The sequence below is a fragment of the Acinonyx jubatus genome, chromosome D1 (genome assembly GCF_027475565.1).
Source record: "Acinonyx jubatus isolate Ajub_Pintada_27869175 chromosome D1, VMU_Ajub_asm_v1.0, whole genome shotgun sequence".
NCBI classification, from domain to species: Eukaryota; Metazoa; Chordata; class Mammalia; order Carnivora; family Felidae; genus Acinonyx; species Acinonyx jubatus.
Window position 1 is genome coordinate 5,669,943 of NC_069390.1, and position 21,822 is coordinate 5,691,764.

The 21,822-nt window shown below is 46.6% G+C and overlaps 1 protein-coding gene across 5 annotated transcripts in view; it reads left to right on the forward strand.

Moving 5' to 3' along the window:
* Nucleotides 1-21,822, forward strand: part of PC (pyruvate carboxylase) — a 101,412-nt gene that overhangs the window by 41,372 nt on the left and 38,218 nt on the right. The window contains exon 1 of one of the 5 annotated variants that reach the window (XM_027045694.2): nt 10,083-10,175. The exons of the other annotated variants lie outside the window; for them this stretch is intronic. Coding sequence (XP_026901495.1) covers nt 10,173-10,175 — 3 coding nt within the window. The 5' untranslated portion in view covers nt 10,083-10,172. Of the gene's footprint in view, nt 1-10,082; nt 10,176-21,822 lie in introns of those variants that run through there. 5 annotated transcript variants of the gene reach the window in all.

The following is a 21,822-nucleotide window of genomic DNA, read 5'->3' on the forward strand; positions in this document are numbered from 1 at the left end:
TCACTTCAGGATGGTTACGGAAAGAGAGCCATTTCATTAACTCTTCTCTGCGCGTGTACGCGTCCTTAATATTCTGTGTGATAAGCTGGGAAGGCGCTCCGCAGGCCGGACTACAGTTGTCGGCTTGAGGACAAGCCCTTGTGGGGTTCTTTGGGTTGCGAGCTGAACTAGCCACTTTTTCCAGGGAATGCTGTTTTTACTTGAGAGCACAACTGGCTGTTGTGGTTATTCAGACTTGGGTATTTGACAGACTTTTTCTTGAAAAATGGTGCTAGTGAACCTGTTGCTTCAGAGGAAACAACTAATAGCATTTATTACCAATGGCAAAATTAGAACTGTCGAGCCACAATTGGAATTTTGGAAAGCTTATATCCAACGTCATGAGCTTGGCAGCTTTTTTCAGTACCTAGGCTTTTCTGATGATCTTGGTGGTAACATTACACTTGTGGTATCTTGACATTTTATCATAAAATGTGTCCACATCTTGAAGATCAGCATAAGTCAGTGAACCAGTATTTTCTAAATGACTAGTGTGCAACAAAATCATGTTGGGTAAAAGGCCCATTTATATTTGAAGATGGGCTAGTGGATTTAAACCTAACAGAGTACATTAAAGTTCATAGGGTTTCCTGTTTCATGTTATCATTAACTACTGTTGGTCAAGTTTTGGTGTAGAATCAAACAGGAGTATCCACAATTGTCTGGAAAGGCTGTTATTAAAATATTCCTCCCTTTTGCTAAATACATGCCTGGGCGAGTTGTCCAGATTTTCTTCATAAGCATGACTTATCACAACAGATTGAATGTAGAAGCACAGATAGGAGAATCCAGGATCTTTGTTTTTTATTTTTTATTTTTATTTAAGAATATTTATTTATTTTTAGAGAAGAAGAGAGAGCATACACACATACAAGTGGGGGAGAGGGGCAGAGGGAGAGAATCTCAAGCAGGCTCCCCACTCAGTGTGGAGCCCGATGTGGGGCTTGATCCCACGACACTGGGATCATGACCTGAGTGGAAACCAAGAGTTAGATAGATGCTCAACCGACTGAGCCACCCGGGCACCCTGAAAATCCAGCATCTTTGATTAAGCTGGACATTAAAGAGATTTAAAAAAAAAAATGTAAAACAATACCACTCTTCCCAGTGTTTTTTTAAACATTTTTTTTCTTAACGTTTATTTATTTTTGAGAGAGAGAGAGACAGAGCATGAACGGGGGAGGGTCAGTGAGAGAGGGAGACACAGAATCGGAAACAGGCTCCAGGCTCTGAGCAGTCAGCACAGAGCCCGACGCGGGGCTCAAACCCACATACCGTGAGATCGTGACCTGAGCCGAAGTCGGACGCTTAACCGACTGAGGCACCCAGGCGCCCCATTCCCAGTGTTTTTAAAAATATAGTTGTATGAAAAATATTTGTTAGCCTATAAGGTATTTATTATTATTATTTTAAAACAGGTTAATAAATGTAAGTGAGGGTACCACATTCCACAGTAACCCAGCACTGAATTTGCTTTGCTTACAAAAAGCTCTCCACTCCTTCCTAGAAGACTCTCTGAGTTCACGGAATATATAGACTACTGATTAGTGGTTAAGAAGCAAACACAAAATTTTTGTTTGTCCAAGGATTTTAACTTCTTAAGGTTTAACGTGCATTAATTTTAAAAATGTATTTTTATAGTAGCTTTACTTGAGATACAGTTCACATACTATAAAATTCACCCTTTTATATTTATTTATTTATAATTTATTTTTAAATTTACATCCAAGTTGGTTAGCATATGGTGCAGCAATGATTTCAGGAGTAGATTCCTTAATGTCCCTTACCCATTTAGCCCATCTCCCCTCTCACAACCCCTCCAGCAACCCTCTGTTTGTTCTCTATATTTAAGAGTCTCTTATATTTTGTCCCCCTACCTGTTTTTATATTACTTTTAAAAAAATTTTTTTTAACGTTTATTTATTTTTGAGAGAGAGAGAAAGAGAGACAGAGCACTAGTGGGAGAGGGGCAGAGAGAGAGGGAGACACAGAATTCAAAGCAGACTCCAGGCTCTGAGCTGTCAGCACAGAGCTCGACGCGGGGCTCGAACCCACGAACTATGAGATCATGACCTGAGCCGAAGTTGGATGCTCAACTGACTAAGCCACCCAGGTGCCCTATATTATTTTTGCTTCCCTTCCCTTATGTTCATCTGTTTTGTATCTTAAATTCCTCATATGAGTGAAGTCATATGATATTTGTCTTTCTCTGACTAATTTTGCTTAGCATAATACCCTTCAGTTCCATCCATGTAGTTGCAAATGGCAAGATTTCATTCTTTTTGACTGCCGAGTAATACTCCATTGTATACACATATACCACATCTTCTTTATCCATTCATCTGTCGATGGACATTTGGGCTCTTTCCATACTTTGGCTATTCGATAGTGCTGCTATAAACATTGGGGTGCATGTGCCCCTTCCAAAACAGCATACCTGTATCCCTTGGATAAATACCTAATGGTGCAATTGCTGGGTCATAGGTTAGTTCTATTTTCAATTTGTTGAGGAACCTCCATACTGTTTTCCAGAGTGGCTGCACCAGCTTGCATTTCCACCAGCAGTGCAAAAGAGATCCTCTCTCTCCGCATCCTTGCCAACGTCTGTTGTTGCTTGAGTTGTTAATGTTAGCCATTCTGACAGGTGTGAGGTGGTATCTCATTGTGGTTTTGATTTGTCTTTCCCTGATGATGAGTGATGTTGAGCATATTTTCATGTGTCGGTTGGCCATCTGGATGTCTTCTTTGGAGAAGTGTCTATTCATGTCTTTTGCCCATTTCTTCTCTGGATTATTTGTTTTTTTGGGTGTTGAGTTTGATAAGTTCTGTATAGATTTTTGGACACTAACCCTTTATCTGATATGTCGTTTGCAAATAAATATCTTCTCCCATTCCGTCGGTTGCCTTTTAGTTTCGCTGATTGTTTCCTTCACTGTGCAGAAGCTTTTTATTTTGATGAGGTCCCAGTAGTTCATTGTTGCTTTTGTTTCCCTTGCCTCCGGAGACGTGTGGGATAAGAAGTTGCTGCAGGCAAGATCAAAGAGGTTTTTGCCTGCTTTCTCCTCGAGGATTTTGATGGCTTCCGTCTTACATTGAGGTTTTCATCTATTTTGAGTTTATTTTTGTGTATGGTTTAAGAAAGTGGTCCAGGTTCATTTTTCTGCATGTCGCTGTCCAGTTTTCCCAGCACCATTTGCTGAAGAGCCTGTATTTATTTTCATTCCATTGGATATTCTTTTCCGCTTTGTCAAAGATTATTTGGCCATACGTTTGTGGGCCCATTTCTGGGTTCTCTATTCTCTTCCATGGATCTGAGTGTGTTTTTGTGCCAGTACCATACTGTCTTGATGATTACAGCTTTGTAGTACACCTTGAAGTCCGTAAAATTCACCCTTTTAAAGTGCGTGCTTCAGTGGTTTTAGTATATTGAGTATTGTGTAACCAACACCACTGTTCCAGAACGTATTCATCACACCAGAAGGAAACCCTATGCCCATCAGAAGTCATTCTGTGACCCCCAGCCCCTGGCAACCACTAATCTACCTTCTGTCTCTGGGGGTTTGCCTCTTCTAGACATTTCATATAAATGGAATCATATAATATGTGGCCTTTTGTCTCCGGCTTTTTAAAATTTGGATGTTTTCAAGATTCACTCACTTTGTCACAAGTAATAGTACTTCATTTTTTCTTTGGCTAAATAATATTCCATTGTAAGGATGGATATACCACATGTTGTTTATCCATTCACCAGTTGGACATTTGGGTTGTTTCCACTTTTTGGTTATTATGAACAATGCCATTGTGCTTATTTGTATATATGTTTTGTGTAGACGTGTCTTTTCATTTTTCTTGTGTATGTATCTAGTAGCTGGGTCATGCGGTAACTCTGTATTTAATCATTTGAGGAACTCCATGGTTTTCCAAGGTGGCTGCACCATTTTCTGTTCCCACCAGCAGTGTATGAGGGTCCTGATTTCTCTGTATCATCACCAATACTTGTTATTGTCTGTCTTGTTGATTATAGCTGCCATAGTGGGTAGGAAGTAGTATCTCATTGTGGTTTTGATTTGCATTTCCCTAATGACTAATGATGTGGAGCATCTTTTCATGTACTTATTGGTCATTTGTATGTCTTGTTTGGAGAAATGTCTGTTCAAATCTTCTGCCCATTTTTGTGAACTTGTTTGTATTTTTGAGTTGTAAATTTTTTTTTTTTAATGAATATTCTGGATATTAGACCCTGATAAGATTATGTGATTTGGAAAAATTTTCTCCCACTCTATGGGGTTGTCGTTTCTCCTTCTTAGTGTCTTTGGGAGCACAAAAGTTTTTTATTTTGATGGAGCCAGTTTATTTCTGTTTTCTTTGGTTGCTTGTACTTATTCTGTTATAGCTAAGAAACCAAGGCCACAGAGATTTATATTTTATTCTAACAGTTTTATAGTTTTAGCCCTTACGTTTAAGTCTGATCCATTTTGTGTCTATAAATGGTGTGAGGTAGGGGTCTGACTTCATTCTTTTGCTTATGAATATCCACTGTTACAGCACCATTTGTTGAGTTGTTTTGTACCCTGCTGAAGATCAGTTGACTGTAAATATGAGGGTCTTATGGGCTCTTAAATCTATTCCATTCATCTATGTGTCCCCTATCCCAGTCCCACACTATCTTGTTTACTATAGCTTTGTATTACGTTTTGGAATTGGCAAGTGTGAATCCTCCAACTGTGTTCTTTTTCAAGATTCTTTTGGCTGTTCCGCTTCCTTTGCATTCTGTATGTATTTTAGAATCACCTTGTCAATTTCTGCAACTAAAGTAAGCTGCAGGTTTTGACAGGGCTTGCACTGAGTCAGTTTGGGGAGTATTCCATCTTAGCAGCGTTAAGTCTCTGATCCATGAACATGAGGCGTTTTGTTGTTGTTTAGGTCTTCACATTTTTTCAGTGATATTTTGTAGTTTTCAGTGTACCAGTCTTGCACTTCTTTTGTTATATTTGTTCCTCACTGTTTTATTCTTTTTGATGCTTGTCTTACTATGTACATTGACTTAACTTTGTCGTTTAACCCTCCTGCCGACTCTCTCCTCAACTAGACCAAGTCTCCAAAGGGCCTGGTGCTTTGGTAGCACAGTGGACTGCAGTAGAGATTTCTTGTTTATTTTTTGTTCACACTGTTCTTGTGAAGAAGGACTGGTCTTACTGTCTCTGGCCTAGTAGTTGAAGAAACTGCAGCCCGGAGTGCACGGTGACTTGCCTCTTGGCACAGCACTGATCAGTGGTAGCAGAGGTAGGACCAGGATTTTTCTGATACACGGTCCAGTTCCCTTTCCAGGCATCCTGTACGGCACTGACACTGTTCCTGCCCCCTACCCCCTCCACTTGCGTTTGTGTTTCTACCTTTTATATTGAGCCCCAGAGTGTGAGGGGAAGAGAGAAGGATTAAGGCTGCTATCACAAGGGCTGACCATTGGGGTTACTTTTGTGGGCAGCTCTAATGTGCCAGACTCTCCTAGGTATTTCCAAAATACGTGACCTAGTTAAGTTCTCAGAGAAGCTCTACAAGATGACTCAGATCACTCTGCATTTTATAGACCGGGAGAGGAAAGTTCAAAGGGTCATGTAAACTCCCAAATCAAAGAGTGAGTTATACATTGAACACCGTTCCCAAAGCTCCAGCTGTGGTACTGAAAGAGGGAGTTGTGGGGAGGACGAAGGGAATGGGGCTGTCTTAGAAATCGTGAAGCTCATTAACACCAGGGTTGAATTGGATCAGTCCAGAAGCATTTGCTCATTGGCCTGGAGCTGCCATCAAAACGAGTGGCTTGCTGCTTCTTTCTGGGGGTGACTCTCCCTCTGTTTCTTCAGAGCACCTAGCATCATTTTCATTACCCAGTGGACATTCCTTACGTGCTTTCGAATGAAGGAAAGACATTCTACCTTCCTGCTTTGCTTCATAGAAGTGGTAGAACCTTAATGCCTCTGGGGCTGGATTTGGGGTGATATAGAAGAATGGGGGACCAAGGCCATTAGAGGGGTCCAGCTGCCCTGGTGGGTGGGACAGATGCAAGATCTGCCTCTTGTCTGCCCCGTCTCCACCCCCAGAGCAGAGCACAGACAGAGGTAGTTCCATCTTGGAGTTGCTGAATCTGGTCTGTCACACCCAGGGTCTACACTGTTGCTTCCACATCTGAGTGACCCATGAACCAGAACAGCAGTGAATATCTTTGCCATTGGTTTAACTGAGTCAGACCCTGACTCCTTACCCCCCACTTCTGTTCTTCTAAAACAAAACAAAACAAAACAAAACAAAACAAAACAAAACACCCAAACTATGAAATAATAGTAACTGGTGGCCTTGGCAGTGTTTTACAATCGTATAGAAAGTTAATTGCTGCAGTTTTTGATGCTGGATGTTCTGCTTAGATTGAAAGCCGTGGCACAGATGATTATGTTTCGCTGTGATGCAGCGAGCTCGTCTTCCTCCCCAGCCTTGTTCTGGCACCTGCCGCCCCAGCCACGCCAGGCTGTGCATGGCTTGTGAACACGCATAGCCGGGTGGTGTCCCTGTCACATGGCTCCCTCTTCCTGGATGCTTGCCCTTCCCCCTTTCCCTCCAGACCACCTGTCCCTCTCCTCATCTTTCAGGCTACCTTCTGTGATGCCCTTCTGGGTACTCCATTCCCCCTTCACTTACCCCTAGCTTAGCCCTGACACCTGCTTCTTAGGCCCTCACCCCCCCTACTTATTTCTATATGACAGCACCCGCCATACTTCACTTACTTTTCTTTATTGAGGGATAATTGACATAGTACTTTCAAGGGTACAGGGTAATGATTCAATGTTTGTATGTATTGTGAAGTGATCACAGTAAGTCTAGTTAATATCCATAGTTACACATTTGTTTTTCTTGTGATGAGAACTTTCAAGATCTACTCTCTTAGCAACTTTCACATATACAATGCAATTTACTGTAGTCACCGTGCTGAGCAATTCATTTCACTTCTTTACATGTCTAGTGTCTTCCCTGGCCCTGAATGCCTTGAGGGCAAGGACCACTCCTCAGTCCCTCAGGCGTTCTGTGTCCCCACTGCTGGTAGAGACGTCTAGGCAGGCTGTGCTGGGCTCAACAGAAAACACGGTGCCACCATTGCCGCCGGTGGTGATATTTTTGGTCCTGTGAAATGCTCACCGCAGGCAGAGCTGAGTAAGACATGGGCCGCGTCTCAAGCAGCTTCTATCTGGAGGAGCAGGAACACCTGTGAGGGTTACTGTTCTGCCTGATCTGCATGTGCTAGAAATGAAGCATGAGCAGAGGCAGCTGGAGAAGTGTCCCGTGGCGAGTGGCATCAGTGCCACCGGAAGTTTTCCCCAGTGTCCTCTGACCCTAGATGGGCCAGGTCTTCTCAGTTCCTCTCAGAATGCAGGACTCTGCTCCTGGGACTATTCCCACGCAAAGCTAGGTGACTTACTTCCTGGATCTCGTCCCAGACCTGGGTGCCATGGGAAGAAAGGTACAGATTTCATAGCACCTCTGTGATGCCAGCGGGTGTCTGGGAGAAGATTACAGGGAGAGGTGGGTACGTACCCAGCCATCTAACGGAGCCTCTTCAACCACCAGCCTTTCCCCTTAACCCTCGTCCTTCTTGAGTTCTTTGATGCTGGAAGATTAACACAAGTTGGAGAAACAGTAGAATGTTAGGATATGTTTCTCCTTTCTGTCTGCCCACCTCTCTCATGAAGAAGGTTCTACTTGTGTGAGAAAAATTGGGAACAGTTGGAAGTAGAAACTGGCTATTCCTAATCTGATCCATTGAGCCTTCGCAAACAGCCCTGCAAGGTATGTGTTGTTGATGCCCATTTTACAAATGACAGAATTGAGACTTGGAGGTTAAGGGACTCACCCAGGGTCACACAGCAGAGCTAAGACCCAAACCCAGGTCCTTCTCACCGTGAAGCCCTGTTCTTGTCTTGTGCCTGGTTATCCTCGTGAGCAGCAAGGACCACCCATCTCTGAACCCGTGTTGCCAGCATATCCAGAGCATTGGCGAAGGGATTCCCATCTTTCCTGATTTTGGTCACTTCATGTCCAGGGCTACTTGCCCAGAGTCTGTGCCTTTGCCTACAGTCTGTGCCTGTAGCCTTGGACTGTCCGGTCCTTCTCGGACCTGTTTCTGCACTTGTATTGAGAAGGTCTCAGTTCCCCTCTGTCGATGGGGATAAATGTCCCTGTCCTGTCTTCTCCGTGGTCTAAGGAGATTGAAGTAAGGTATGTGAAGCACTGGACTATGATCTCATGCTGTAGAAATGTTCTTCAGACCAGTCTCATTGCTGGCCCTGCCCCTGGATGAGGCCGAGACCTGTGTGCCAGCCTGATGCCAACTCTTGCCTTCGGCTAATCCTCTCAGCAGTTTATCGGCCAGACGGCAGGGTCACGGTGGATGTGGGAGTCGTGGCACTGCTCCGCCTCCAGCCGGGGAAGCGGCACTGGGTGCCGGTCCCGATGCCGGGGAAGGATGAGGCCTGTCTCTGCTCGGAAGCCAGAGTGCTGTACGCAGGGAGCCTCTGCCGGTTTCTCGCCTCGGCATTCCAACCGACCCTCTACTCTTACTGTTCCTGGGCAGGGCCCCTCCGGAGTGTCACTGGCCTCCTCTTGCGGGATCTGCAGCTGCCTGCCTTTGTCAGGGTTTATTAGTGGTTAACACCCCTCCTTGGAAGCAGAACGCTGCTTGTTGTCGGCTCTGGAGAAAGATGGGCACAAGGTGGGAACAGAGTACCTGTGCAGGGTGAGGTCCTGGATCCCAGAGGAGTGAGCAGGTTCCCTCCCACAATGAGTTTGCATTTAACTCGTAGGTCTCCCAGAGACTCCTGACATTCGGACTTCTGCCTGACTTAGAACCTCTGCCCAGAGCAGGTGCACCCACATTTCATTAGCAGGACCATCCCTGGATTATCCCTCCTCCTTCTCTGGATGCCCCCCGCCCTGGCAGAGAGCAAGAACTCAGAAGCAGAGAAGGCCTCTCTGACTTATTAACCTCGGGTTCAGGGAGCTAAGCAAAGATAGAGGTGTGCATTATTGACTGTGCTTCCTCCAAGAACTCTTGTCTGAGCTCAGCCTGGGCTGGTTTTTGTTTTGGTGGAATGGGGTGGCATCCGGGGGTAGGAGCTGTATCCCTATTCAGGACTGGAGAGGTCGTGAGGATAACACTGTGTTAAATGTGTCGATCTGAGTGGGTTTAATAGTATGTTCAAGCATTAAAAAACCTTGCTAATGAAGTCAGACCAGGCCAAGAGCCCATAAGAGCCGCTGGGTAACATGTGCCCTTGTGAGGAATCCTGTCTCCTGGCCCCAGAGGAGAAAGGACCGGGGTGTCTCCAGATCCCAGAGGGGCAACTTGAGACTTAGGTCTCAGCAAGAGGAAGAAGACATCAAACTCCTCATTTTTTCTTCTCCTGTCAGATCCTCTGCTCCTTTCCTTTCTTTTTTTTTTTCTTTTCTTTTCCTTTTCTTTCTTTCTTTTTTTTTTAGTGTTTATTTTTGAGAGAGATAGAACATGGGGGGTGGGGAGAGGCAGAGAGAAGGGGACAGCAGAGCAGGGGGCGGGGGGCAGAGAGAGAAGGGGACAGAGGATCCGAAGCAGGCTCTGCGCCACAGACAGCAGATAGCCCAACGCGGGGCTTGAACTCACAAACCATGAAATCATGACCTGAGGCGAAGTCAGATGCTTAACTGATTGAACCACCCAGGCACCCTTCTCTGCTCCTTTTCTTAGGCCCGAAGCTCTCTCATCTGGCTGACTCTCCTATCCCTGGCCTTCTTTCCTTTGTAGAAGCCAAACACCACTGCCCTTTAATCCTTCCACTAATCTGTAGGCAGCGGTTTTGACTGCCCTCTCCCAGCTCACCCCTGACCTGGTTTTGTTTTCTCCCTTCCCTCAAACAGGCTGTTCAAGGTCAACTCCTGGGCCAGAGATTGGCTCTCTCCTCTGAGCTGTAGGGAGGGGACAGTTCTAGAGAGTCATTGACGGAGGCTTAACCTAGAATGTCAATTATAAACAGGCGGCGGGTAGAGGGCCCAGATTTGGGTATTCCAGTACCAGGAACGCCGTGGCCTCCCTAGGGCTCTGCAGACTACCTGTAATGGTAAGAGGACCACCTCTCAGTGGTCACAGGCACTCTGTCCCAGGTGGGGCTGTGTACACACTGTGGTCATTGTTTCTCTTCCCTTTGGAACTTGCTACTTAGGAAAGAAGAGGGCAGAGGGATTCTGGGAACAGTCCTTAGAGACAAGAATCCAGGGGAAGGGTGGGCTGGATCATTGCTCATAGGCCTGTGGGGACAGCTCTGGAAAGGAATGGACAAAACCGAGGAGCCCAAAGTGGGCAAACCCTATTTGACAGTGGAAATGGGTTCTGCCTGAGGACTTGGGGATAGAGGAAGATGGGCCTAGGGTCTCTGAGCTCTGGGCCCGAGTGCCTTTGTGTGGTGGTGATATCTGGGGGAAAGGCCCTGTGGTTCCCTTGACTGGGGTCCCTTGTGGAAATGGTGAAGCGGCAAGTGGTCAGGAGAAGGGTCTGCTCTTAGTACAGCACCAGATCAGGGGCTCAGGGGTCTACACGTGCTGTGCCCCAGTTCCTTGGCCAGTTTTGGCCTTGACGAAATGCTCTGGAGCTGCAGAACAGGGAGGCCTGGCTCTCCTTCAGGAATCTGAAATGGAAGGGCCAAGATCCGTTCTCTTCAAGAGCTGAGTTTGTGATTATGTTCTAGACAGCAGTGAAGAGAAAGCATGTAACTACCCACATTTTGGGAGAACAGATTTCTGGCATTTGAGCAGGACCCACTGCTCAGATCCAAAGGGAGACAACTTTTGCTTAGAAGAAAACCTTTCCCTCGGTTCAGGAGGAGGAGAAACTCAGGCCTGAAATGGCTTCTGGTTATCTTCCACTGCAAACAAGCCAGATTCCTCCAGGTCCGGATAAGAATTCAAGAAGGGAGGGGTGCCTGGGTGGCTCAGACAGTTAAGCATTTGACTCTTGATTTCAGCTTAGGTCATGATCTCATGGTGAGATCAAGCCCATTTCCTGGTCTGTCAGCATGGAGCCTGCCTCGGATTCTCTCTCTCTCTCAAAATAAATAAACATTGAAAAAAAAATTCAAGAAGGGAGTAACAGGTTGAGTGTGTGTGTGTGTGGTTTGAGGAACAGGTGAGAAGGAGGACTTACATTTCCCTTTGCTTTGTCCCAAACTTACCAGAGCAAAATTGGTAAGAAATGTGCCTTTTCTCCTCGTGTTCTGGACTGGGGATGGAGGGACGTAGCTTCTATGACTTTATTCTCTGTTGGGTGACTCAAAAGGAGTCCTGTCATCAGGAGGAAGTCTGAGGCAAGAAGACAGTCAGTGCTTAATTTATCTGAGTGGCTGGGTCTGGAATGATCTCATTTGTGCCCTTGATCTCCTCCTGACTAGAAGGAAATAGTCAGTTTCATGCAGGCAGGGACCTCTTCTCTCTTGTTCAGCTGTATCTCCAGTGCCTAACAGTAGCTGGCATATTGCAAAGGCTCAATCAATATTGAGTGAGGGAAGGAATGAACAATTTTTCTCTGCTTATCATTTCACTAGACCTCTCTAGTTTCATCTTTTGTTGGTTCCTCACCTGATCAGCATCTACTTGGTGTCACCCGACCCTGACTCTAAACTAATCAGGCAAGACCATGCTTACAGGGAAAGTCTGATTGGCCCTGCCTCTCACCACTGGTCCATGCTGAGCAGGTGCTGATGTCCTGTGGGCCAGGTGCCACCACCCACTGGGGCCTCTGGAATGGGTTCTTCCTCTGAACCCAGATCAAGCTGCTCCTCCATGACACTTAGCTGTCCTCAACCGTTTTACTCTTCCCCCATCTCCCTTTTATCTCCAAACAGTTCCTTTGCATATGCTGGCTGTTTAATATCCCTTATATTTCTTTAAAAAAATTTTTTTTAATGTTTATTTATTTTTGAGAGAGAGAGAGAGCAAGGGAGGGGCAGAGAGAGACATGCGATGCGGGGCTCGAACTCATGAACTGTGAGATCATGACCTGGGCCGAAGTTGGACACTCAGCCGAGCCACCCAGGCACCCCAATCCCTTATATTTCAAATGCGCTAGTCTTGTCTCCTCACCAGATGGAAAAAGTTTTTTTGAAAGGCTTTAAGATATCTGTTTGTTTTTTGTTTGTTTGTTTATTTATTTGAGAGACAGTGAGTGCACTTACATGAGCGTGAGTGGGGATGTGAGCGTGAGTGGGGACGGGACAGAGGGAGAGGGAGAGGGAGAGAGAATCCCAAGGAGGCTCCATGCCCAGTGCAGACCCCAACGAGAGGCTAGATCTCACTACTGTGAGATCATGAATTGAGCTGAAATCAAGAGTTGGCCACTTAACTGACTGAGCCTCCCAGGAGCCCCCAGAAAGTTCATCGAAGGCAGAGGCCGTGTGTTAGCTTATCTTCTGTCTCTCAAGTATGTGTTATGGGCAATGGGTGCTCAATAAACATTTGATGGCTCTAATTGTATGAAATCTAGTCATAGCCCTTGGAGTATGTATTGAGGCTTAATAGTTTACAACACTGAAGGAGAACGGTCTGAGGTTTCATTTATGGCAGGTTGATTAATTGTCAACCCTCTGTGTTGCGATTGATGTTCCATTGATGGACTAACAGGTTCTGAGCCATTTTCTACTCATAACACTTCTGACAACAAATATATGGGTGGTTTTTTCTTCACACCAACTGGTTCTCCAGTTTTCTGTAGACACCAACTGGGAATCCTTCAACGCAATTCAGTTCTGACACTACCCAGAGTTAGCACAGACATCATGGGTGAATCGCTCAGTCGCACAAGACAGTACCCACCTCAGACACTAATTGCAGGACTTTTGCGATTGCCTTTTTGGACCTCTAACAAACTAGCGATAAGTTGGAGATGACTGTGATCCCCATCTCAGGTTTGGTAATTAAAAAGTTTTTTTTTTTTTTTTAATGTTTATTCATTTTTTTGAGGGAGGGAGAGACAGACAGACAGACAGACACTAGGGGAGGGGCAGAGAGAGAGGGAGACAGAATCCCAACCAAGCTCCACACCATCAGCACAGAACCCCATGTGGGGCTCGAAAGTTCCAGCTTTCTACTCAGATGGTTTGTTCCCAAAGCTATCTAGAGGCTCACCAGGAGCCCCTTCATTAGCATCAGCTCAGATGCCTTTGAAAGGGGGTTGTTATGAATAAGAAAAGTTGTTCTGGACTCCCCTACCACTCAGGAAATTCCAAGGGTTTTAGGTACTCTGTGCCTGGAGTCAGGGAGGAAAACCAAATCCTGTAGCTCCTCTATCACTATATCACATAAGTGCAGAGAGGTGGAGTGATCCTCAAGGTCATTCGACCAGATGGTGGCAAAGCTGGAATTTGAACCTGACTTTTCTGACTAAGACTTTGCCCTTTCCATGGAATCACAGCAGCATCTGGCCCCCACCTGCACCTTGTCTAGGCTTCTCTTGCCCTGCAGAGAGGGAGGTTCCTGCCAGACCTCACCGCCCCCCACCCAGGACCCTGGCTGCTTTTCCCTTTACCCTTCCAGCTTCTGGGACTGTTGACACAGTGTGTTGTGTGAAAGAACACGGGGGTGTCAGCAGCAGCAAGGAGTTCAAGAAGTGATGTGGGTCAGCAAATGGGGCTTTCCTTATCTATTAAATGAAGATGGGGCACCCGGGTGGCTCAGTCGGCTAAGCATCTGGCTCTGGATCTTGGCTTGGGTCATGATCTCACAGTTTGTGGGTTTTGAGCCCCCATCGGGTTCTGTGCTGAGGGTGTAGAGCCTGCTTGGGATTCTTCCTCTCTCCCTCTCTCTGCCCCTCCCCCATTCATTCTGTCTCTCTTTCTCTCTCAAAATAAATAAAACTTTAAAAAAATAAACAAAATGAAGGTAATGCCTGCCCTTCCTACTAGGCAAGGTTGATGTTAGTAGCAAATGACAGTGTCTTTTAAAGTATCTTGGGATGCCAGGGTGGCTCAGTTGGTTAAGCGACCGACTTTGGCTCAGGTCATAATCTCATGGTTTGTGAGTTCAAGCCCCACATCAGGCTCTCTGCTGTCAGCACGGAGCCCACTTTGGATTCTCTGTCTCCCTCTCTCTCTCTCTCAAATAAATAAACATTAAAAAAACGAAACAAAACAAAAAATACTGGATTCTTAACTTAAAAATAAATAAATAAATAGTACCTTATAAACTGCAGAGAGCCAGAAGTATATTGTTGTTAAATATAGTATACAAATTACAGGTCAATAAAACTGCCAAACGCAACAATACCCACCTCATAAGTGTTGGGGGATGACCTAGTGCAGGGCCTGGCACTTTACAGACACTTACAGCTATTATTATTGTTTTTATAACTATTGTAACACATGACCTCTTCCCTCAGATGGAGGGTGGCAACACTGAGGAGACGGCCTGGAGTAGGTAGCTTTCGGGTTGGGACTGAGAAGATGGGAAAGGCAGTCTGCCGCCTGGGTCTTTCCTAATTCACTTACTACCTCAGGTCCCAAAATCCTGGTTCCCACAAAGCCTGAAGTTCTCAGCTGGGATGCTGCCCTCAACACTGGGGAGAAACTATTCAGACCAACACGCCAGCAGAGCAGAAAAGGGAGTCTTGACAAGTTAGAACCTGCCCAGTAGGGTAGGGGTTGGAGCTCCTGGCAGGCACCCTCTTATCCCCTCCCCTGCCATCACCTCCCCTGCCTTCCCCTCCTCCCTGGGTGTGCAGGGCAGGGTAAAGGCCCCTGTGAGCATGGGAGCCTCTGGTTGTTTCTGAGGAACTCCAGAACACCCTAGGGGAAGTTTCTCTTGCACTCAGTTGGGTGCTCAGTCCACTGATGGGCAGCTTGACCGTGACGAGGCACAGTTAACCTGTGAGGGAAAGTGTGGTAGAGGGGGTGGCCCAGAGGTGACACTGAGCCAGCTAGAGAGAGGAGGCAGCCCTTCACACGGTGATGGAATGCCGAGGTGTGGCCGGGGCAAGTGTGATGGTTGAGGAAGGGTAGTTGGGGGTCAAGAGGCAAGAAGGGGAGAGGATGGTGTCCACAGGGGGCTCCTGGGAATTAAGGCCAGGGGTGAGGCACCATTTGGGATGATGGGCGGACTGGACTATGGGTGCCTTTGGGCTTTGAAACCATGACCAAGCTATTTGTCTTGAGTTTCTGTTTCCTTACTTACAAAGCTGGGGCCGTAACCCTCCAGATAAGGTTTTGGGTGATTAAATGAGATGGTGTGCAGCACGTAGCCCGTGCAAACGTTATCAGTGCTTCTGACATCCTGCCACATGGCTGTGGTCGTTAGGATAAAACCAACAATATTGCTCTGTATGTTAACTAACTTCATTTAAGTAAAAAGTAAAAAGGTAAAACCAACAATAGCGGATGCCTAGGACTCTATCTTGGAAAAGCCTCTAGTCCAGTTTTTGTGCTTAAATTCCAAAGCAGAGGGTGAAAGGTCAGATCAGGGGGCTGCAAAGATATGTTTTCCTGGGATCAAGAATAGGGAGAATAAGCAGCAGCAGCCATGGTCAAGGTCATACCCTATGTGAGTTGCTTTTTACTTCCTTCCTTCTGGGCACTGAAGCACTTTGCCATTGAATTTCCTCACCGTCTCCTTGGCTCATGGACTGGGCACTTATGTGATCAGTTTACCCAGAAAACCAAGTTGTCTGAGCCAGGTTCTACCCCTTCCTCCCAGAGGGATGCTTGGGGCGTGGTATCTAGCAGAATAGCAGTAAAGGCTGGCCAGGAATGGTTGAGGTCACACACTGATTCTGAGAAACTGAATTAATCAGGCAAGGCAAATCAGGCACCAAACCAGGGGAATTGAGGCACCCAGAACAGACAGCAGTGGGAAGCCATCACTTCCACAAGGCTTGACAGGGTCGGGAGAGGAAATAGTGCTTCCTCTAGACTTCAGGGAGGGTTGGCAGCATGGAGGCAGGAATGCCCAGCAGGGACTGTCATAGTGGCAGGATGCACCCAGTCAGGACTGTGGCACCCAAGCCCATAGAAAAGATATACCCATGCTGCCTCTCCTCCTGTGCTTCCCATTGGCTGAACCTGTGGGAAGCCACCCTGCAAAGGGAGCCCTTTCACGCGTCACAGCTTCCCTAGGTGCAGGGCAGAGGGATGTGTGTAGGTGAGTGGAGAGTAACCAACCAGGAAGCCTCTCCTAAAGGCTAAATCTGTGTGGAAACATCCACTTAACAGACGTAACAAGCACAGGAATGAGGACTCTGGCTTCCTGTGGGTCAGAGGAGCTGCTGCTTCTGGGGAGGGGCTATCTCCAAATCAAAATTAGTCACCAGTTTAAATTTGGTCATCACAGGCAATTAAGAGAGAGAATGAAATGAAAGGCATCCAGATTGGAAAAAAAGAAATATCTTTATTTGCGGCTGACACGATCTTGTGTAGGAAAACCCAAGTAATCCACTCAGAATCTATTAAAATGAATAAAGGAGTTTAGCAGGGTTGCAGGACATAAGATCAATATATAAAAATCAATTGTATTTCTATACAGTAGCAATGAACAAATTGAAAATGAAAACAATTCCATATATAATAGCATCAAGAAGAATACAACTCTTAGGGATAAATGTAACAAAAAACGTGAAGTGTAAAACTTACGAGAGCCTAAAGCATTGTTGAAATAAATTTAAGGAAACCTAAATAAATGGACACACCATGTTCATGGATCAGAAGTGTTAATATTATTAAAATGGCAGTACTCCCCAAATTGTTCTAAAGATTCAGTGCAAAGTCTTTCACCATCCCAGCTGCCTTTCTTTGCAGAAATTGACACAATGGTCCTAAAATCCACATGGGAATGCAAGGGAAGCGGATATCCAAAAGAATCTTGAAAAAGAACACAAGTGGAGGACTCACACTTTGATTTCAAAACTTTGTACAAAGCTACTGTAATCAAGAGAGTGTGGTGCTGGCCTAAAGACACACATATAGGTCAGTGGAATAGAATTGAGAGCCCAGAAGTAAATTGTCACACTTAGAGTCAGTTCGCTTTTGACAGGGGTGCCAAGACAATTTAATGGGGGAAAGAATAGCCATTTCAACAAATGGTACAGGAACAACTGGATATCCACATGCAAAAGAACGAAATTGGACCCCTACCTCACACCACAGACAGAAATCAAAAAGGATCAAAGACTTGGATGCAAAAGCTAAAACTATAAAACTTTGAGAAGGAAACAATCGTAAATCTTTGTGATGTTGAGGTAGGTAGTGGTTTCCAATCTACAGCAAAAGCACAAACAATAAAAAAAAAAAATTGACTGGACTTCCTCAATATTAAAAACTTCTGTGCAGCAAAGGACACTCACAAAAGCAAAAAGGTAACCCAAAGAATGGGAGAAAAATTTTGTAAATCTCATGTCTCAGAGGGAACTTGCATCTAGACCTTGTATCTAGAATATATAAAGAATTCTTACAACTCAATTGCAAAAAGACAAATAATCCAACTTAAGAATGGACAAGGGATCTGAGTAGACTTTTCTCCAAAGAAGATAGACAGATGGCCCATGAAAATATGCTCAGCATCATTAGCCATCAGGGAAATGTAAATCAAAACAATGAGATACTACTTCATACCCACTGGAATGGCTAACCAAAAAGACAGATAATAACAAGGCCTGGTGAGGATGTGGAGGAATTGGTAGACTATGAAATGGAGCAGCTGCTGTGGAAAAGTCTGGCAGTTAAACATAGAGTTACCATGTGAGCCAGCTAATACATGCCTGCCCAAGAGAGATGAAAACACACGTGCACCCAAAAACTTGCTCCCAGATGTTCATAGCAGCTTTGTTCATAATAGCCAAAAGGTAGAAACAACGCAAATGTCCATCAACCAATGAGTGGATAAATAAAATGTGTTCTATCTATGCAACGGGACATTACGTGGCAATTCAAAGAAACGATGTACTGACTCCTGCTGCAACATGATGGCCCCTGAACCCCTTAGGCTGGGTGAAAGAAGCCAGTGAAAAAGGACCTTGTTATTCCTTTTATATGAGATGTCCAGAATAGGCCAATCCATAGAGAGAGTTAGGTTAGTGATGGCCGAGAGGCTGGGGGAGCTGGGAGTTGGTGTGGGGTGTGGTGGGGGTTGAACATGTTCTATAATTGATTGTGGTGATGGATGTGCAACTCCGTGTACTAAAAGCCATTGAATTGTACTACAGTGTGTGAACCATATGGTATGTGATTATTTATCTCCGTAAACTGTTGAATGCCACCCCCTCTCCCCCACCAAGGACCTAGTCCCCTGTAGGCTAAGTCTGTGACTTAGGAAACTCTTACCTGTTTTGTAACGGCTGGCGCTGGGCAGAGATGCCACCTGCATCTGCCACTGAGCTCTTGGCCTCTTTTTCTGGGTCTCAGAGCATGGAAGGACCCCCTAGAAAATTTTAATTCCAACCCAGTTGCATGTTGGTTCAGGTAAACAGTTCTGGAACCCTGCTGTGAACCAGGCACCAAACATACTGGGTACTCTCGTGAAAAGCAGGGGCTGTGGATTTGGATGGGCTCGGTGATACTGAGCTGGCTATTCCTGTGGGTCTTTCCAAGGTGGGTTTTTCTTATCAGTGAAGTGAGGGTCGACCCCCTGGGATTGTAGTGTGAATTAGGCGAACGAGAAGGGGCCTGGTGTCCAAAAGGCAGAAAATGAACGTCCCTCTGCCGCGCTGCTGGAGCAAGTGCAGAGACAAGTGACACCTGACCACAGAGAGCTTGAGGTCCAGCCTTAACCAGCACTAGCTAACTAGCACCCGGTGAGAAGCAGCAGGAAGGGGACACCAGACATCCTCCTGGCTCAGCGGTGTGGGTGCGGAACCAGGGACCCCTCCCTGAGGAAGGGGCCGCGAGAGTAGGAGGATCCCCTCGTCACATGTTGCATTTACTTCGGATTGTGAATAATCAGTTACATGATGTGAAGTCACAAGGGTAAATGGCGAAGGATAAACCTTTTCCTCATGTCTCTTCCCTAGAGGCACCTGCTGGGGGGACTTCTAGGGTATTCTACCCGCAGCCGAGCAAATGTGTGTCTCTGTAGGAGGACTGCTGTCAGCGGGGCAGGTTTGACATATTTCCCTGCTGGTGCTTGGGGACAGACGGCTTGGGCTAGGGTGTCACTCATGCCGCCTCTGTGCCTTGCAGTCACCTTCGGCTAGGTTTGCCGTGGGTCCCACCAGTAGGAATGCTGGCTCCACTTCCCCTTCAGGTCCCCTTGGAGGGCGGGGTGCCCCCACGGAGGGGTCCTGCCAGGTCCTTGCCTGACCCAGCGCCCCTCTCTCCCCACGTGCGTGCTCCCCGGGGTCTCCTGCCGCCTCTCGCCGCAGCTCCTGCCACCCTTGTGGGCCTGTCCGCGGCCTCGCTTGGGTGGAGCTCCTCCAGGGTAGCTTTCTGAGAAAAGAAGTGTCGAGCGCCAGGGAGAGTCAGGCGTGGCAGCCCCTGCCTTCATGTTACCTTCATAAGTAGTTGGTAGTTGAGCTGGATAAGGAGTTGGAAAAGGAAGCCATTTTTCCTTTGCAATTTTGAAGGATTGCTTTGTACTGTTCTGGCCTCCTGCGTTGCTGTTGGGAAATCCAAAACCTTGCTGATGTCTGATTCTCTGTGTCCTTTTTCCTCCTCCCCCTTTTCTGAAAGCTCCCAGGACCTGAAGTTTCACGACTGCCTGGTGTGTGTCTGGGTTCATCCGTCCTGTTGGCTCATGGCGTGTCCTTCTGTGTGGAGATGTTCTCTTGAACGCCAGGAGTTTCTTGACATCTTTCATTTTTCCTCTGTTCTCTAGTTCTGACACTCCTGGCGCTTGGCCCCTGGAGCACTTGGTCTGTCCCTTTTCGCTCCTGGGCCTGTTTTCCATCTCTTTGTCTTTCTGCTTCCGTTTCTAGGAAGTCTCCTCTACCTTGGCTTCTTTCTGCTGATTCGTTTGTTCGTTTCTCCGGTCATATTTTTAATTTCCAAGAACTCTTTTTGCTGCCTGAATGGTTCTTTAACAATATGTGTGTAGTCGTCTGTTGATTTGCTGGTGTAATCTTTGATTTCTCGGAGGATATTATGGGTGTCTGTCTTTTTTCTTTCCTTTTTTTTTTTCCTTGCTCAGGCTGTTTCCTCCCAGTTGCTTTTTTCTGCTACTTTCCTTTGGTCTCTCCATTTGAAGGCCTCTGTCCTCAGCCGCCCGGTGACCTTTGGTGGCCTGCTCATGATTATTAGCAGGGGCTAAAAGCTGCCTGAGAGCCCCGTTTCTGACCTGCATGGTGGCTGATGCATGTGCCATTTGTTGGGGAACCTCAGCGTCAATATCCTGAGGTTTTCCCTCTTGAGCTGGGTCAGCTCTCCGAAGAGAGGAAGGGCCGGCTGCTGTGTTATAGGACAGAGTGGGGTAAGGGGACAGGGCGCATGGGCTTGCTTAACCTTCCTCCACCATTTTTGACAAGGTGCCCAGGCCCTCGGCTATGCCTCATATCCTCCAGTGTAGACCCTGGGCTTTACCGTCTCCAGAGAGTAAACCGTCTTCGGGAGAGGGCAGGAGGGGGGTGGTCCCTAGCTGTATGAAAAGCCGTTCAGCCCTAGGCACTGGGGACCTGGAGCCACGGTTCCCTGGCCTCTGGTGCATTCTGTAGGAGGAAACCAGTGGGTATGCACCCTTCCCACTCCCAGATAGAGGCCTTCTCATCAGATGGTGTGAGCTGCCTTCTGGCTTCCACAGTGATGTTGCCGTGGTCTCCTCTCCTGGTCTCTCTGTCCTAGGGGCTTTAGAGCCTTACGAACAACAAAAAGCTCTTCACTCAAGTTTTGGTGGGATTTCAGGAGGAAGGAAAATGAGACACATAATCCAGCCACGAGCAGGCTTTGCACAGGTCAGCCCAAGGAGAAGGGTGCTCAGGTGGGGGTGTCTCAGGGAAGACGTGCTCCAAGGGGGGGGGGGGGGTGCTTGGATTCTTTGGGAACAAAGAGGAGGCAGTTGGGCTGCAGTTAAAGGATTCAGGAGGCGGAGGACTGACTGATGGGCAATCTGGCTGGAAGAGGCAGGCTGCACTGCGGAGAGGGTCTGCAGGAAGGAAAGCTTACCTGTGGGTGGGGGGGAGAGTGGGGGTGTGTTAAGAGGAGAGTGAAATAATGCGTGTATTTAGGGAGACGATTGCTAGTATATAGCATGGCACGGATCAGTAGGTAAAGCTAACCAAGGTTAGTGGTTGGTCACGGTTAGTATAGGCTTTTGCAGTAGTTGAAGTAACAGGGGGATGATCTAGGGTGTGTTCGTAGAAGTGAAAGGAAGGAGGACATGGGGCTTTAAGAGAATTGACCGGCCTCCTTGACCGGATGGTGGGTGAAGGAGAGGGAAGAGCTGAAGATGGTCCCCCAACTGAAGCCCGAGTTCCTGGGAAAGACAGGAAGAGGTGTTTGGTTTGGGCTTTGGGGGTGTGTGTCATTTGGGGGAGCAGGAAGAGGGTGGGGGGGGTGGTAAATTGTGTTCTAGAATAGATGTTTGATGTGTACATCCAGTAGCTTTTAAGTCCTCACACTTCAACCTGCACTTGCCTATGTTGGTTAAGAAGAGAGGGAGGGGAAGAAAAGGCCTCAAGGATACGAACGAAGGAATCGGTCGGAACAAAAGAATAATTTTCATGTTGTTAAATGAGATTATCGAAAGAATTTTTATTTTGATATTCTCACAGGTTAATAGGTGTTGCAGAGTGGCTTCTGAACTTCACTT